We start from the raw sequence: 18109 nt of genomic DNA, 5'->3' as shown, positions 1-18109 counted from the left end.
CTCTGCCTCTGTCTCACACACACACACACACACACACACACACACACACACACACACTCACACATGCTCACAATCTATGCTCCATTCTTGGCAGCAGAAGAGGAAGAGGCTCATGAGGACAAGATGGGAATCTGCTGCATCTTTCCAGGAGGGTTTGGTTTGCATCAGGGTCTCAGTGCTCAGACGAGAGGCCTCACACATTTTTAATAGTGTGACCGCACCACTATTTTTTTTTTTCAGTTTGAGCCCCACCCAGCACTCCCATAGGTAAAGGACACCAAGCTCAGTGACGTATCTGTCTTGGTTAACGTTTCTGTTTCTGTGACGAAACATCATGACCAAAGCATCTTGGGGTGGAAAGGGCTTTCACTTCAACACTGCAGTCCACCCATCACTGAAGGAAGTCAGGACAGGAACTCAAACAGGTCAGGGGCCTGGAGGCAGGAGCTGATGCAGAGGCCTTGGAGGGGTGCTGCTTATTGGCTTGCTCCCTGTGGCTTGCTCAGCCTGCTTTCTAATAGGACCCAGAACCACCAGCCCAGGGGTGGCCCAGTTCTGTTATTGCTTCATCATCTTGCTTCAGCTTTCAGCTCTTATTGCTCTGTCTTGTCCCAAAACACTGAGAAGCCATTGGGTGTTAAAGGCCTGGAGGGATTTGGAGCTGCAGGGCTATTATATTTCCTTATGGCTGTTTTGCCAAGAAATGCCAACCAACATTAAATGACTGTCCCTGCTAGCTGTATATTGGTTTGTTGAGGGCATTTTACTCTCAACATCTGCCCTAGATTGGCGCAAGCTCATCTCCCTGATTCATCATAATTCCTCAGATCCCAGAAAGATGGTTGAGGCAGTCTCTATATTTGGAGGCTGTTTTGTCTAGGTCAGAAGGCAACAGTTGTTATTCTCTTCTGACTTTTTCAACAACCTTGGTTTCCGCTGCTTCTTATTCAGTTTACTGTGCTTTTTCTATTCTGAAGATGATTTTCTTTGCCAGTGAAGTAAAAAATGAAATGGTGCTTGTAGAACACAACTCTGTGCCATCTGCCAGCACTGGCAGTGCAAGCGAGGCTGTCATAACCATTGTGCTCTAGTTACATTGTAACAGGGCCCCTGTTCTCTAGTTACATTGTAACAGGGCCCCTGTTCTCTAGTTACATTGTAACAGGGCCCCTGTTCTCTAGTTACATTGTAACAGGGCTGGGGGGAGGGGGCTGGAGACACAGCTCAGTGGTTCACAGTAAGTGCTGCTCTTGCAGCAGACCTTGATTTGATTTGCAGCACCCATATCAGGTGGCTCACAACTGCCTAAAACTGCTGTTGTAGGGGATCCAGTGCCATCTTCTGGCTTCTATGGGTATTGCATACATGGTTCACATATAGACAAAAGGTCTATAAATAAAAAAGCCACAGGGTTTTTTTTTTTTAATTTTATTTCTATTGTTACTGTTGTTTTTGGAATATTTACCCTGGGATTCAGTTTTCCTGACCACATTCTTAAAGTTCAGAATAGTTTTTCTCCATTTATGTTTGGGAATTCTTCTTTTCTTTTTTCTTTTTCCTCTGTACATGATTATTTGGATGGAATCCCAGACCAGTGACCTGGGATGTGGCTTTGGTGAAGGACATTCAGGATGCTCAAGTCACTGGGTTTCATTTTCAGCACTGACAACAGAACCCAAGCTCATGTCCACCAAAGTACACACTGCACACACACACACACACACACAGTAGTTTACACTCTGGAGAGTTTCTCAACCCTGGCCACATCTCTCTTGCCAGGGGGTTTGTACAATCACAAATCACCCCGCCAGCTTATCCACATTTTCAAACACAGTGCTTTTGTTATATACAATTCTGTTTCTTTGGAGTAAGATGTGTTTTTTTTTTCCCCAGCACAATCTAATCTTGAATCAGGAGTGGGGTTCAATCATTTTGTCAAAAGCATTTAACAAATACATCTAGCTGCTAGCTACATGCCAGGCACCAAGCTTGATTTCCTTGAGCATAGATGTAAGGTTAGGATTTCTGGTCTCCTTTGTTTATGACCCACCATATGTCTAGATAGACAGTCTCTTGGGGCTGTAAATAGTCTTTCTAGTTCTCCCCCATGGACCAGGAGTCATTTGTGCTCTTTAGCATTCTTTCCACATCAAATTTGCCAGCCTCTGAGAGAACTAGTTTCAAGGATTTATCTGGGCAGTTTTGTGAGTGAAATCTGTGCCATGTGAGACACTGTTTCTGACCTGTGCGTACTGAACAATCTCATAACAAAGAATTCCTCAGATACAAAAGCCTTGGTCCCATGAGATTCATCCTGAGCTAAATAAAGGTCTTCAGGTCTCCACTATTTATGTTGCTAAGTCTTCCAGGGACTATGCAGTGGAGAGACTTCAGGTCATCGCAAGCAAGGGTTTGATAAGGGTTAGAAATCAGCATCTCTGCTGGGTCTGGTGTGGAGGACACTCAGGTCTCTACCCGAGTCTCACCTCCACCCTCTCCTGTTGGCTTTCAGTCCCGAGTCCTCAGCCCTGTGGTGGTCTTCTGCAGCCCTGTGGTGGTCTTCTGCCAGTTGCCATGTTGCTGCAGTAAGTGGGAGGTGCTTTCTCCTTGTGTGTACTCCCAACAGATCCTTATGTATCCCTGTCCTGTGTAGGGATCTCCAGTAAAGTGTGCCATGATGGCAGGGATCTTTCTCTTCCTACAGAGTGGGTTTCTGTGTTCCTCTCTTCCCCACCTCCTGATCTCCACCATCCTGGACCCACGTTTCTGTCTCTTATCTGCATCCCTCACATATCCCCGTTGGGGAAGTTACAAGCTCTCTCATCTTTCTCTCTAGGTGTGAGGGTGGGCGTATCTGCATCCTTTGGGACTTTGGTCTGTGCACACACTGTGATGATGAGGCTGAGGATGGAAAGTCACTTGAAATCATTTCACAGGATACTGTAGCAGGAGACACGATGGGCTTGCCTCTAGAAGCTGCCTCCATCGGTTAGCCTGGTCACATGACCTGAAAGGCTGCCCTTGGGAAGCCAGCTTGGCTTTTTAGGACATAGTATGCTCTTGGTATTTGGCAGCGCACCAGGCCCTGAGAGATGCTAAATCTACCCACCCCTTGTCCCATTTTCTCCATTCATTGACCTTACAGTCATGTGCCTGCTACCATCAGAGTCCTCCAAAAAGATTATAATCCACAGGCAGAAGAGGAAAGATGATCCTTCATGAATTCTTGGTAACTTCTCCTTCTTCCTCGTGCTTCAGTCTCTGCTGCAATAACTAATGAGGAGAGAGGGAGGGTCCCTCTTCCTAAGGTTTGCTGGGACGAACTGACAAGAGACAAGCTAAATAAAACTGATAGAGAAACATACGGTGCTTGGAACACCCACAAAGTGTTATCACCTTAGAAGCTTCTATACCCCATTCTGTGATATGAAGGCGGCGGGGGTGGGGGAGAACGACGACGACAGGATCAGTAATACAGACAGGTTTTTATAAGAACAGTACACGATGTTTCAGGGTGTCTATAGGCTCATATAACACACAGCGACCTGGGGCAAAGTCCAGTGGATGTGTAGCACAGACAAAGAACATCAAGTGATTCTGTTTGGAATGCTGGGTGGGACCGAAATGGAAGACAAGAGCGATGTATCCAAAGCTCGTTGAGGCCTGTCGACGGATGGGAGTCCCTTTTCCTGTAGTATGAGTTTGATAACTGAAAACACAGAGGATGTGTGAGAGGTGATTAGCATCTTCGGTGGTGGGCATAGAGTGTTTCCAGTCGTGTTGTCACCTAGGATCCTTTGATTTAAAACCATACATGAGTCCACGGTCTCTGAACTCATTCACGACCCTCTCCCCAGGTAGCTGCAGGACTTTGGCCATGTTGTCATGGAGCCTGGCTCAGAGGCTGCGGCACAGTTCACACCTGTGGCTCCAGGCTGATGTCCTAGCATTTGATCAGTAGACATTCGCTAAGGGATGCTTGACTCACCGTAAATGTTTACCCAGCAGTTGATGGCTTTAAGGGCTTCAGCCATGGGAAGATGCAGAGCTGCAGACTGTGCCCACACACACCAGAGGCGCGGGAGGCTTACAACCTGAATGTGGGCACAGGAGCGTGGATTGTGAAATGATCGTGGATGGAGAACACACAATGGCCTTCGCATGGTCTTTCTGGTGTGTGTCCACAGCGGTATGGTCAGGCCTTGGGTCTTTCCTTCCCACTCCCAGCCTCCTTATCTCCTCTCCCACACTCTCTCAAGCTTAACGCTGACACTTCTTAGGCGGTTAGTGAGCCCCTTTAGTGTCTTGCTTATGAAATAAATAAAAGCTAGATTAGCTTTTCCTGCAGATGTCACTGAGTCCGCAATGGTCCCATCTCTCAGGGATCGGGGAGAACCAAATGAACCTGTTAAGCCTGGGACCTCCCTCCCATCATTCACTGGCTTCAGTGGGCCCATCCTCTGTGACCCCACTATCCTTTGAAGGGGTTCTGGCTCCTAATTTTGTTTAGCCAACTTTGAGCCACAAACTTTAGCAGGCATGGGTTGGAGCAGGGAGGTGAAGTAACAGGGAATGCAATTTACTGCTCTCATGACTAAAGACAGGAACTAAATCTGTGACTCAGCCATGGGTCAATACCACCTAGGCTGGCCTTTAATGATTAGCAATGGTAACAAATGCTGTCCAGCTTTTCATCCCTAGGGCCCAGAGGGAAGAGCCTTTGATCTTAATTAGGTAGAGTTGAGACCCTTGATGTCACCTCTCTGAAATCTCTTCTGTAACTTTTACTGGATGGTGGCTTTGCCTGGATTTGTGATGGAGCTAGCTTCCACTGCACACCAAGACATAGCCTGAGGTGCCCTGAGGCTTGTTGGACTATTCTCCACAGATGATTAGCCACACATAGTCTACTGCCTCAAAGAACCAGTGCATGTCCTGTGGAGGGAATGCCTTCACCCCTGAGGGAAATATTGCTTGTGCTCATATAGCAACGGACAGGAGGACTAACAAGGGGGCAAGCAGGAGACAGGAAGGCAGTACCTATTGGCTCTTTGCAGGTACTTCTGGGAGGCTCCGGGATGTGCAGTGGTGCATGACAGGGCTGCCAGGGAGTTCACTTTTTATCCAAATATGTTTGACTTGACATTCTATCACCCAGGACTGTGTCATACACATGGGAGACTGCACTCAAGCCTCAGTATCAGACATGTACATCACACACACACACACACACACACACACACACACACACACACACGAGATCATCTTCTCAGACGTGAGAGCCTGGCCGGAGGGTCCTGGAAGGGTGAAGTCTTCCTTACCCGACTTAGTCTTGTAGGCCCATTCTGTCTGACTGCTCTGATTTCTTAGGGTGGCAGAGATTCCTGGCAAGCCGTAGTAAGAAGAAGTGGAAAACTTCAGGTCGTGTGTAGAGCCGGAAGAAGAGAGAGTCAGTTGGGTTCTTTGAGAGCTGCTGCTAACTGGGCTCCTGTCGATGGGAGGAAAGGGCTAGTTAATTTCCATGCAGAAGTCAGGCTAGGATCCCAGATGTATGCTACTGTGGGGCTGGGAAGATAGGGGCTGTTCTTCTCCCGTAGACTCCTGCCTGTCCCAGAGGCAGGTGGCAGAGGCCAGAAGACTAAGGAGGCACCAGCTTGTGGATCAACGAGAATAGACCTGTGTGGCCCTCCATGTTGCCAGCTGCTGTTGCACTAAAATCTGAAAGGATCTACAGATGCCTTCCCTGACAGCAGAATATTCTAGAACGTTACCAATCAGTCCTGGTTCAGAACCCTGCTCATAATCTCTACAGTCTTCTCCTGGCCCACGGTCACTTTAGGGATGTGCAAACCACAGAAGTCCATGTCACAGTAGTTTAGAGCCAAGCATGGAGGTACATCTCTGCAGGTGGCCCACTGCTGTCACATGTGTTCTGAAGGGTTCTCGATCCCGTGGGTGTGTTAGGAATCAAGTGTGGACTCTCCACAGCTTAGGGTCCGGAAAAATAGTTTCAAGCACCATGTCCTTTCTTGGGAATCTCATCAAATCCACCATTTCCGGCCCCTAGAGGTGTGGAGTATAGACCACAGGGGCAGTGCAGATTAGAACTTGAAGGCTGTCTTGCCAATAGCAGCCCCCTCCTCTGACCTATAACTTGTACTAAAGTGGGGGCCACACCCCCACCTCTTACTACCACCAAACTGGCCTTGTGAGTTTTCTACATCTCACATCCATTCACATCATCAGTAGAGAAAGGTGACCACCCATCTGGGCCCCTGCAAGTTCACCTGTGGGGGATTACAGGGCACATGACCCAGGGACAAGGAGAGTGTACTGGGAACTCTGGGTACCTCTCTACTGTTTTCTTTAGATCTGGGTGCATAGATGGATGGGGTGCTTAGTGACCCCAGGTCATTAAGTTTGGAGAGCACGCACCTACCCCATCTTTATCCATATTTTTATTAAAGTCACGTTCAATTCCCCAGGGCCCTACAGAGACTCCTGAGGAGCAGAGAGGCCTGGAGGAGGGGGTGCTTAGATGTCCGTATGCTATTGCATGGGTGTTTTTATTTTTGCCGTCTAGGGCACATGAGTCATGGTGGCAGGACTTCAGTCACATTGGGAATATGCTCCAGCTGCTGTTTTTCCCTGTGTGGCTTGCAACTTCCCTTTGGCCATCCTCGCTTCTGTCTACAGAGAGCATTCATTGCCTATTAGTCCTTTGCTGACTGCCTCTTGTTACTGCCTGTCCCTGACCTAGGCTTTGGCCAAAACTCAGAAGGCCCTGCTCTTTCGTTGCAGGACATCCTTGGTACCCAGACACACAACTTTGGAACCCTCCCCTGTGAGTGACAGCGTGACACAAGTGGGTACTGTGGTAACTTTCAGGTGCTCCTTACTCAATACCCTTCCTCAGGGACTTAGTCCCCTCTCCACCCCTCCCCGTCTCTGAGTTTCCACCTGGCTTTTCTCGAAAGGTCATTACCTTGCATTCACATCCAGCAGGCCTGATGTGCTATCTATCTTGGATTCTATTGGGGGCGGGGGAGGAGAACAGAAAGGCATTATCGATTCCTAGAAAGCACTTGTCTTTGCATTAAAAATATCTTGTTAAGTCTCTGATGGTGAGGATGAGAGGGCCTGGGTTCACGAGTTCCCTACTTCTGCTTTACTTCAGTGTTCTCTCTTTTACCCTTGATCTTAGCCAAAAGGCCAAGAAGCGATGTGTCCTCTCCTTTAACGGTTTTCTTTAAACAGTAGGGGATTTAAACTGGAGAGAACTCAAGCAAGTGAGGAACCAGGTTTGCTTTGCTAATCTTAGGCACTCACCAAACAGATCAGGAGGTTTTCTCCCCCCTCCCCCCCACCTTTTTAGATCCAGGGTCTCTCTCCTTAGCTCTGGCTGCCCTGGAACTCACAATGTAGATCGGGCTAGCCTCAAACTCACAGAGGTCTGCCTGTCTCTGCCTCTGGAGTGCTGGGATTCAAGGCACACAATAGAGTTCTTTCTAATCATCTGGGTCACTTAACCATCTGATTATATTTAGTGATATGTCATCAGGAGCTTCAGGTACAGTTGTCATCAACTCAAGTGATAAAGAATTACTGAAGCGCCAGGGTGGTGGTGGTGTTTGTTTTTAATCCCAGCACTCAGGAGGCAGAGGCAGGCAGATTTCTGAGTTCGAGGCCAGCCTGGTCTACAAAGTGAGTTCCAGGACAGCCAGGGCTACACAGAGAAACCCTGTCTTGAACAAACAAACAAACAAACAAACAAACAAACAAGCAAACGAATTACTGCAGCCCGGCATGGTACCCAGGGGCATCTCTGGTGACTTGTCTCCCATGCCCTGCTTAACTGCCTTAGGACCACATCCATTTCACAAAGCAGAAACGTGTGGCCAGGGAAGACTGGCCGTGTGTGTGTGTGTGTGTGTGTGTGTGTGTGTGTGTGTGTTACAGCTAACCTTCACATTGGCTCAAAATACTGTGTGTTTGATGCACCCTATGAGATAGTCTGTTGCTAGTCCCTCATTAAGAGATGATACCAAGACAAATGAGATTAAAGGATTTGTCTAAGTTCATGTAACTTGTAAGAGAAAGCTGGGATTCAGACCTAAGAAGTCAAGCCTCTAAGAAAGACATTCTTTATGGCAGACTCCTGTTTACTGCCAATAAACAAATGGCAGTGAAGCTTCATCGTCACTCCCTGACTCTATGGGAGACATTACTAGCTGATAACAGTATTCTTCCCTGATCTGCCTAGACAGGGCCCCCAATCCTCCTCAAGATGGTGACCTGCCTCTAAGTCCTAGTAATTAACCTATCAGAATGAGAGATGCTAGTTCATATGCTCTTTCTAAGGCTCTTTTGATAAATGCCAGTTAATTCACTAAAAATAAGTATATATGTGTGTGTGTGCTTGTGCTGGTGCACGCGCACACACATATGCACGACTGCATGCATGTATGTGCACATATGCCTTTATAAAATAAATCTGTTTGGTTGATTCAATTTGCTGCATATCTGCTATATTCAATACTGTGCTCCACACTAGTTATATCAAAGATATTTGAACAATATTCTACATTTAAAACCTTGATATAAATTCTTTCAAAAAACAGAGAATTCTCTTGTTAACCCCCCTGCCCCTGTAACGTGTTTTACATATTCTAGTGTGGCATTGGAGTTTGCCCGGTCCAAGAAGCTCTTCTCTGTGCCTTTAAAATTGTTCCAACATCTCCCTGCAGGGTTTCTAGTGCTTTTTCACTTTTTTTTTTTTTTTGCTAGCAGGTCGTTTATTTTCAACGCCTCGTGCTTTATACACAGTTCCATTCGCTTGACAGCATTGTGTTTGTCCTACTCCAGTGGGTAATATATTTACACAGATCCAGCACATGGAGGGGACATGTTAAGAATACTTGATCCATACTGTGCCGAAGAAAAGCAAGAGCTGCTATTTTTCAGTATTAGCATTACACTCGGTATTTGGACAGCGGAGATCTTAGGATCCCAAGAGGGAGCCTGATGGTAGAGGCACACAGAGAAGAATTTGCTGGCCATAGAGCAGTCATTTCTGCAATGCTCAGCTTCCACAAGGGTAGCAGGAATTGAGGATGCTATAGCTGAAGAGATCCAAGAGAATGTAAGGATAAACGCTGAGGGTAACAAAACCAGTCCCAGGAATATAGTTTAGTTCTTAATTTAGGTCCGCATCAAGATGATTCAGATGACTCGGGGCTTTTAGTTTCTCTACCTGATTGGATATGATCATGCATTCAGGACATCCTGGGAAGATGCCACATGAATCTCTATGCCAGGACACATTAGCTAGAGCTCGCAAATAGCGCAGTGGCCGTTGTTGCCAAAGTAAAACCCAACGCAAGGTGATGCTGACAATTCCAAGAATGGGACTGTAAAAAAATGTCAGTCCTTGGCTGAGAGCCATCACTCAGCAGTGTGGTAAGAATATCCCTTCTAGTGGGGGCTGCATCTGGGAAGCAGTGTCTGGTGGCCTAGTGCCAGACTGTAGGCCTGTGTTCTAGGAAATACCCTCTACGTGTTTGAGGATGGCCTTGGGTCTCTGCTCTACTTCCTGAGTGCTGGGATCACCGGCATGCACCACCACATCCAGTTTATGTGGTGTAAGGGGCCAACCCTAGGGCCTCATGGGTGCTACCAAGCACTCTACCAACTAAGCTACTTCCCAGTCTCTACGGGCTGTTTGTAAAAGTAACACCAAACAAGGGGTGGGGAGTACCCCATAGTCCCAGTGCTCACAAGGCCAAGGCATCAACACGCCCTCAAGTCGAGGCCAGCCTGCGTTATATGGTAAATACTACACTCATCAGGTCTACATGGGCAGACCCTGTCGACAAAACAAAACAAAATGAGACAAAAACGTAGCACTAAAATTGGAAGCAATGAATGATCAATAATAGGGATTGAATAGCTATATTGTGGTCTAGCCTGGCATGAGTGTGCACGTATGAGTGGGGCAGGAGAGAGAGGAAAGGTTAGTGGGCACTGTGGACAAGTGGAGTGACTTTGAATGGTCTATGGAAAAGTAGGATAACTACAGTGGACAGCAATTAGCTGAATATTTCAAAATAGTTGACAGAGAATTTGGAATGTCCCCACTGTAAGGAAGAGTCACATGTATGAAGGGTAGATGTCCCCGCTTCTGCATTGATCACTGGACACTGGGCCCACACTCGCTGATATGTACAATTGTTATGTCAGTTAAAAAATATTAAAAAGAAAACCCAATACAAAATTTATAAAGTCTAAAATTATATTCACAAAACATATAATATTTGTATGCATTCACAAGGTAGAAATACATAAATAAATATACCTTAAATGCCAGGTGCAAGCACTATAGAAAAAACATGGTTCTTTCCTAAAAGGTGAAATTTGTCAATCGGGTAACCAATACAGGACCAAAATCTTATGAGTAAATTATGTATGCACAATTAGTCTGTGTGTGTGTGTGTGCACATGGACATGTAAGTCTGAGAAAAATAGAACCAAAGTATGAAAAAGGTCGTCATCTTTGGTGGCAAGTTTTGCTTTCTTCTTTTCTTTAGTTGTATGCGCACGTTCACTTGTGGGTGGATCTGAGGGCAGCCTCGCGTGGCATCCTTATGAGTTCCCTTCTGTTTTCCTATATCTTATACGGTTTCTAAAACACGATGAACTAAAAAAGGAGACTGCTGTTACAGCAGCGAGATCAGGACGGGATACCATTTAGCTGGTGGATGCTTCCAGAACATGTACCTCAAGTGAGAGTAGCAGTGTAGGCTGTGACCCCAGCACTCTTGAGGTAGAGGCACAGGGAACAGGTGTTCATCCTGGCTTTTCATTTGAGGCCACTTGGGGTAGACGGAACCCTGTCTCGACAAATAAGTGAGCAGAGGAACAGATGGAAAAACAGAACCAAACAGGCACTTCACACTCTTGAAGTCTCCCCTGACTGCTCTCTAGTCAGGTAGACATTCTGAGCAGAATTTGGTTTTAAGGGGCATTCTATCTGTCAGCATTATGGACCGGGTAATCAGAGAGAGCACACAAGTTTCTTCCTACCCTCTCATCCTTGCTGTTCCTGCCTGAGTAACCAGGGAGCCAGAGCTACCGTCCTCCTCTTCCACCCGGCCCCCTGCCAAATGCTCTGTGTAGTAAAACTACTCTCTCCCTTCTAGATTCCCCTCTAGACATCCTTTCCCTGCAGACACTCAGCATCTCCCAGATACTTCTCAAGACATCCCTTCCTGCAGATACTCACCATCTCCCAGATGCTTCGGAAGACATCCCTTCCTGCAGATACTCACCATCTCCCAGATGCTTCGGAAGACATCCCTTCCTGCAGATACTCACCATTCCCCAGATGCTTCGGAAGACATCCCTTCCTGCAGATACTCACCATCTCCCAGATGCTTCAGAAGACATCCCTTCCTGCAGATACTCACCATTCCCCAGATGCTTCGGAAGACATCCCTTACTGCAGATACTCACCATCTCCCAGATGCTTCGGAAGACATCCCTTACTGCAGATACTCACCATCTCCCAGATGCTTCGGAAGACATCCCTTCCTGCAGATACTCACCATCTCCCAGATGCTTCGGAAGCTTCTTTTCTTTGAGATAGGCAGACTCTTCCATGCATGTTGCTTGAAACAGATACACTTCCCTTTGCAGTATTGCTTCCTCATCCAAAAACTCATCCTCCTCCAGGTAGTCCTCCTCAGACTCCTCATCCTCAAAGTCTAGAAACTCTAAGTCATCCTCAGACCCTATAGACTCATCCTCGGCATCAAACAGACGTTCCTTCTGTGAACTCTCATTTTTCTGTGGGGAAAATGTCCGTCTGGAGTCCTTGAAAGCCTTGGGAAGGTCAAGACTCGAGGGTCTTGGTGATAAATTATCATCAGACATGATAGAGAAGCCTGTGCGGATGAGTCCTTTCAGTAGCACGTAATGCTAATTTATCATCCTGGCAGACGAGAAAGGAATAAAACACCATTAGTAAGTACAAGCCCGCCAAATATGATGGAGTTTGGTACTGTTCACTCTTCCTTTAATAGCCTCTTGAAGCCCTTTGTGTGTACATATCAGTACATGGTAGCATGAGGGCCTGCTTCTGCACCAAACAGAAGGACCAGAGGCTCCACCCTCAGTAGCTGGTGGAGAATACACATTGCACAACATGAAGTAAACAGTCTGGAAAGAGAAGGCACAGGCAGGGATTGGTGACTTGATCACTTGGAGAACTTTTGTATTTCTTTGTCGGGAAATACTTCCTGTCACAACAAACACAATAGATTATGTTTTAGGAGCTTGAAATCTGGAGGGGAAAAGGAACTGGGCAAACCGATGTCCATGCAGTGACAAGGATGGAACAGAGGCAGGGCTTGGGGTCTCCGGTAAGTGAGGGCCCTTGTGGTTAAGGGACTGAGGCATATTGTCATGAGTGACAGCTGTACAAAGCACTGCCTCTTGCTAGCTTGTGGGACAGTTGCTTATGATTTCATCCCAGCTGCCACGGTACCGTGAGCATCGTGACTCCCCCCGGAAGCCTTGTGAGATGGAGCCTGTATTCTGCCTGGGCCCTCTGTGCTTTTACTGAGTGACCATTTTGCTGTGTCTGTTGGTTTTCATGCCTGCCTTTCCAATGGTGTGAACCTGTTTAAAGTAGGCTTGAATTCTGGGCTGCACAGAAAGGAGAAAGAATAGCATGTCTCTCCCTCGGCTTCCTGGCTTTGGATGCCTGCAGCCCCAAGTTTCTCCTGCCGTGGCTTTCCCCTGCTACGATGGGAAATAATACCCTAACAAAATCAACTTACAGAAGGAGGGATGGACTTTGGCTTATAGTTTCTGTAAGTTGCTTTTGTTATTTTTTCTTACAGCAACAGGAAAAGAAACGAATGCAGAAGCTCCCATGGGGGGCTTAGTAGCTGCTAGGAGTAACTAGGGTAGACAGGGGCAGAGGTGGGGCAACTAGTACTACAGAGAGATGACAGAGGCTGTAAAGTACAGGGAAGCTTTGAAACTCACTAAGAATTTTGTGGCTGGGTATGGTGGCTCATGCCTTTAATCTCAGCACTTAGGAGGCAGAGGCACATGGATCTCTGTGACTCTGAGGCCACCATGGTCTACAGAGTGAGTTCTAGGACAGCCAGTGCTATGTAGAGAGAACCTGTCTCAAGAAGTCAGTCAAACAAACAAAAAGATTTTATGTGAGCCAGTTAGTTATGCAATTCCAAATGGTCAGCCCTGAAACATACACAGAAGGAACTTTAAATAGAGTAAGCATGCTGTATTTATGTATTTGAGAATATATATGTTTATACAAATACATACATATACACTCTCTTGCTTCTTATGCCTCCAGCCATAGCTGTGGATGGTGAGAACAGTTAGAAAGAAAAGAATCCTTATTTGACCAAACTTTACTTGGGCTCCAGGACTTTCTTTTAGGTTCATCCATGCATGTCCTTGTAAATTTTAACCGCAGCAAGAATATTAAGGGTTGGCCTGGTGTTGCTGTGTATTCAAATGCTAAATATTGGCCCCCAAGATGATCCCATGTGCACAGAATAATGCTATGTAAACTTTGCTCACCAATTTAAAGCTATTGGTTAAATACAAGTGGCTATAGTCAATTACTGGGGAGAATAGAGGTAGGCAGGGCTTCATTTACCAGGCTGGGGGTTGCAAGTAGGGACCACCAGGAGAGAGAGAAGGAGAGAAGGAGAAGGAGGAGAGAGTGAAATGCCCCCCCCCCCAGGACAGATTGATGGGGCAGAAATAATCCTAGTGAGATTTAAAAGCAAGTAACAAGGGACATATGGCTGGGAGGTAAGTTAGGATAGTTCACAACCTACCCAAATCTAGGCTTACAGCTTGTAAGTAAAATATCAGGATTTTGTGTCTTTTATTCAGGCTAGCTGGAACAAATAATTCATTTACACAAGAACTCTGCAAGAGTCACTCCTCTTGAGATCCCGTCATCACTAATATCAGATTGAAGTCCTTGTCCTCCATCTTTTCGGGTCACATCTGATCTTCAGTAAGAATCATACCAAATCAATCTCATTATAATCCCATCACACCTAGCGTTTAACTTTCCACCCACCCATATGCCATCCAGAAGTTACACTCCCTGTTCTGCCCCGGCCTACGGCAGTGGATTTCCACTGTCCTTTGTTGTGTGTTGAATTGAGCCCAGGTTTACCCTGAGGTCTCTTATTCTTACCGAGAGTTATCTACCTACATAAGGTTCAGGTTTACTGCTTCAGTGCCTGCTCAGTTTTGGGTTTGTGTTTTTGACAGTGGAGCTGTTCAGCCTGGCGGCTTAAGAGCTCGTGAACACAGGCTCATGAAATGCTCATCTTTCAGATTTCTTCTTAGCTGCTTAAGAAATTAAAATCAGCCGGGATCCTGGACTGACCAGATTGCGTTTATCAACAGCGCACTGTCACTCAGGGCTACTAAAGTCTTTCTACTATCCTACCTGCCCAACCATTGGGGAAAGAGAGAGAGAGAGAGAGAGAGAGAGAGAGGGAGAGAGAGAGAGAGAGAGAGAGAGAGAGAGAGAGAGAGAGAGAGAGAGAGAAGGAAGGAAGGAAAGAAAGAAAGAAAGAAAGAAAGGAAAGAAAGAAAGAAAGAAAGAAAGAAAAGAAAAAAAGAAAGAAAGAAAGGAAGGAGGAAAGAAAGAAAGAAAGGAGGAAAGAAAGGAGAAAAGAAAGGGAAAAGGGATCCAGTCAGCTGCATTCTTATTTCAAAGGCCAGGAAGGAAATGATTTTCAACACCTCACTCTAGTTATCTTAGAAATAAGATAAGAGCCCATGGTAGATCTAAATCACAACAGCAGCCTGGTACTTGGTATCTGAGGCAACTTGTGGCTCTAGCTTGCCTGAGAGACTGAGACTAGTGCCTACGGCTACAGTAGAACCAGCAACTTTATAATGGGTGGTTGTAGTTTATTGGTAGCTAGACCAGCTTTCCCAAGATGTCAGCATTCATCCAACCCAGCTAGCAGTTTTTATTCAGTTTAAACAATGGTTTCCTAAAAGTTGAAGCAAATATTTACAGTTTCAGAACTAACAGGGAGCCGAGAGTTCTGGCTTCTCTTGGATGTAGGAGTCTACCTTTCCCACACGTAATAGATGCTGAATGAAGGCAGGTTCTTTGCCTGCATTTTTTTTTTCTTTTTTCTTTTTCTTTTTTAAAGATTTATTTATTTCGGGCTGGAGAGATGGCTCAGTGGTTAAGAACACTGACTGTTCTTCCGAAGGTCCTGAGTTCAAATCCCAGCAACCATATGGTGGCTCACAACCATCCGTAATGAGATCTGACACCCTCTTCTGGTGCATCTTAAGACAGCTACAGTGTACTTACATACATTAAAAAAAATTTATTTATTTCGTGTATGTGAGTACAGTGGTGCTGTCTTCAGACACACCAGAAGAGGGCATCAGATCCCCATTACAGATGGTTGTGAGCCATCATGTGGTTTCTGGGAATCGAACTCAGGATCTATGGAAGAGCAGTCAGTGCTCTAAACTGCTGGGCCATCTCTCCAGCCTGGAGGCAGGTTCTTTGAAGAGACTGCTCTTCCAGTCTCTGTCCTCACTGCTGCCTGCATTTATTCAGTAAGCAAGAGGGTTGAGCATCACCTGAGTCCTGCCATGTGTTCACTAACAGCCTCCTGTTCTCACATCTCTGCCCACACTGAGGAAACAAAAGATACACAAGGCAATCGATCTGATTCTGAACTGTCTGCTCACATACTGGCTTTAAGGTTCTAGTCCTTGTAGAGAAATGGATCCTACATACTCAACAGCCTATTCTGGCCTCTGCATATGTGCATATGAGCACCCCAGGCTGTGTGACACTATTCCTGGAGAAATGAAAACAAGCATTTGTTCACCCCCAAATAGTGAACCAATGACAGATCAAAGTATGGATACCACCAAAATTCAGCTTGGCAGACCAATGAGTTTTATTGAGGTTGCCTACAGGACTACGGGTGGGAGGTTACTTATAGGAACAGACATACCTCAGTGACAGCTATATCGCCAAAGCCCACCAAAGGCTGGAGCTTACTGCAAGCCTTGCAGGCAGCCCCATAGGTTTGAAATCACGTTCCTAGGCAGCTCAGCTGCTCTCTCTGCCTTTCCCAGGCTGTTTTGGCTGGTCTGAGAATGCTCTCAGTAGTAGTTCTTACTGCTAATGCATGCTTGGTGGATGGAAGTAGTCTAGTGAATCTGATTAGTTTCAGGGACTTCCTGAAGCTACTGAGTTGTTTACTTCCCGAAGTTGAAGCTTCTCCACAGGGTAGAATGTTCATCTTCACTTAAAACATCCTGCAAATGAGCTTCCTTCCAAGATGGAATGTCTTGTCTTAGAGGATGTTGCTATACAACACCTTCACATATACACATGGACAGCTCAATTTTGTGCGTGAAATAGGAACTCAACAAAATCTGCTGAATGAATAATGAATGAATGAATGAATGAGCAAAGAGAGTATTGGTCATGTGCTGCTATGTGCTCTGCTTAACTTACTTCCTGGTTGTGTGCATAGATGAAGTAGACTGTGACACTCTGTCAAGGTCAGTGCTTTGGCATAAGAACTTGCACACTGCATAGTAAATGAATGGATGATGAATCTCCCCTTCATAAGATTTCATTTTAGATCTCATTTTTTCCCCCTAAAGTGAACATTCTTGGTGGAAATAAATGAAGACCTAAGGAGCTAAGACAAGCAAACAAACAAAACAGAATAGTCCCTCTGCAGACGACTGGGTCAATGTTGGCCTAAGAAGAATAGCTTGCGTTACAGTGGGGTGATCTCAGAGGCCTCTGTGCTCTGACGATGGCTTTTGTGGGTGAAAGGCCTGTAGGGATCTATCTCTCCATGAACAGAGGGATGTATGGTGCCTGAGCTATGTCTCTCTGGAGCCACAGCTCCATCAAACTTGCTGAGATGCCTTACGCTTTGGAAAGCAAACGAAGGCAAACATATTTGAAGTTGGGTGGCCATGAAGCCCTGAGGGTGAGGGAAAGGGATAAGAAAAAGGGCTGCTTCCTAAAGGAGAACACACTTCTTTTATACAATTCATGTGGCCCTGGGCTGAGAGGGACAGTGAGAAGGACAAGGACAGGGTGTGCTGGCCTGGCTGCCGCAGCTGTCCCACTCCCACACCTCCTGTGCTCTACCTTTCAGATCATCATCAGATCTGAGGATTCTGGATAAGGAGCTTGAGGACTTTGGTGCCTGGCCTCTGGTGTCTTGACACCAAGAGGCAGTTCCTTGTCACCACAATACGGTACCTGGACTCTCCCTGTCCATGGGGCTGGCACCCTAGATCTCCACCTGGCACGCCCTCACCCTTTTATTGACATTTCCCTATCTATTGTTACCCGCTTCGCTTCACAGTGCTGGTCCCTGCAACCTGCTCTACGTCCTCCTTTTTTTCCCAGAGCACATCTTACCTTCTAACTCACTGAGGACTTTACTCAGTTGCAATATCTGTTTTCTGTCCAGAAGGTGAGTTACTGAGGGCAAGGGTTTCTCCCTGGGCACTGACTTTAGTTATCCCATGGCTGACTTTACATGGCTTAGCTAACCAACCATCCACCCAGATAAAGGAAATAAGGGAGTGAGAAGAGTAGATGCAGATACTGTCTGTTTTCTACTGAACACAAACAATGTACCTATAACAGAACAATGTGCTTGCTTTGTTATTCTTTTTATTTAAAAATTTACATCCATCTAATATAGAGGAAGAAAAAAAATAACCCCAGGGCTTTCAGAAGTTGGATTGACTGATGTAAGCTATAACTGCTAAGGACCCACATTTGTGATTCTATTCTAGCTGTGTCTAATCCCAAAGTCTAGATAAAGCTCTCTGTTTAGGAATAGATGAGTAAGATCTAAGAGCTCAAACTGTTAGGGCCATTAGTGTTGCTATGTGTTCTGTATTGAAACACTGGGGGAGAGGGAAGCTCATAAGACTAAGGAAGTTCACTAAACTTACAAGTCTCAGGATGCTCAGAAAGTTACAAGATTCGGGAGGATTCTCTCTAAGGCTATGTAAGCAGTGA

The 18109-nt window shown here is 46.0% G+C and overlaps 1 protein-coding gene across 2 annotated transcripts in view; it reads right to left on the bottom strand.

The window, feature by feature from the left end:
• The window catches only part of Erich6b (glutamate rich 6B), a 54504-nt gene that overhangs the window by 26119 nt on the left and 10276 nt on the right, over positions 1–18109 (bottom strand). Inside the window, exons 2-5 of one of the 2 annotated variants that reach the window (NM_029230.1) lie at positions 11604–11989; positions 6986–7031; positions 5322–5488; positions 3470–3709 (exon numbers count right to left, since the gene is read on the bottom strand). In NM_029230.1, the coding sequence (NP_083506.1) occupies positions 3588–3709; positions 5322–5488; positions 6986–7031; positions 11604–11931 (663 nt within the window). In that variant the 5' untranslated portion in view covers positions 11932–11989 and the 3' untranslated portion in view covers positions 3470–3587. Of the gene's footprint in view, positions 1–3469; positions 3710–5321; positions 5489–6985; positions 7032–11603; positions 11990–18109 lie in introns of those variants that run through there. The other variant, NM_001369022.1, reaches the window with a different exon arrangement.

Source organism: Mus musculus, chromosome 14 (assembly GCF_000001635.26).
Source record: "Mus musculus strain C57BL/6J chromosome 14, GRCm38.p6 C57BL/6J".
Taxonomy (NCBI): Eukaryota; Metazoa; Chordata; class Mammalia; order Rodentia; family Muridae; genus Mus; species Mus musculus.
This window is presented reverse-complemented; position numbering and strand designations above follow the sequence as displayed.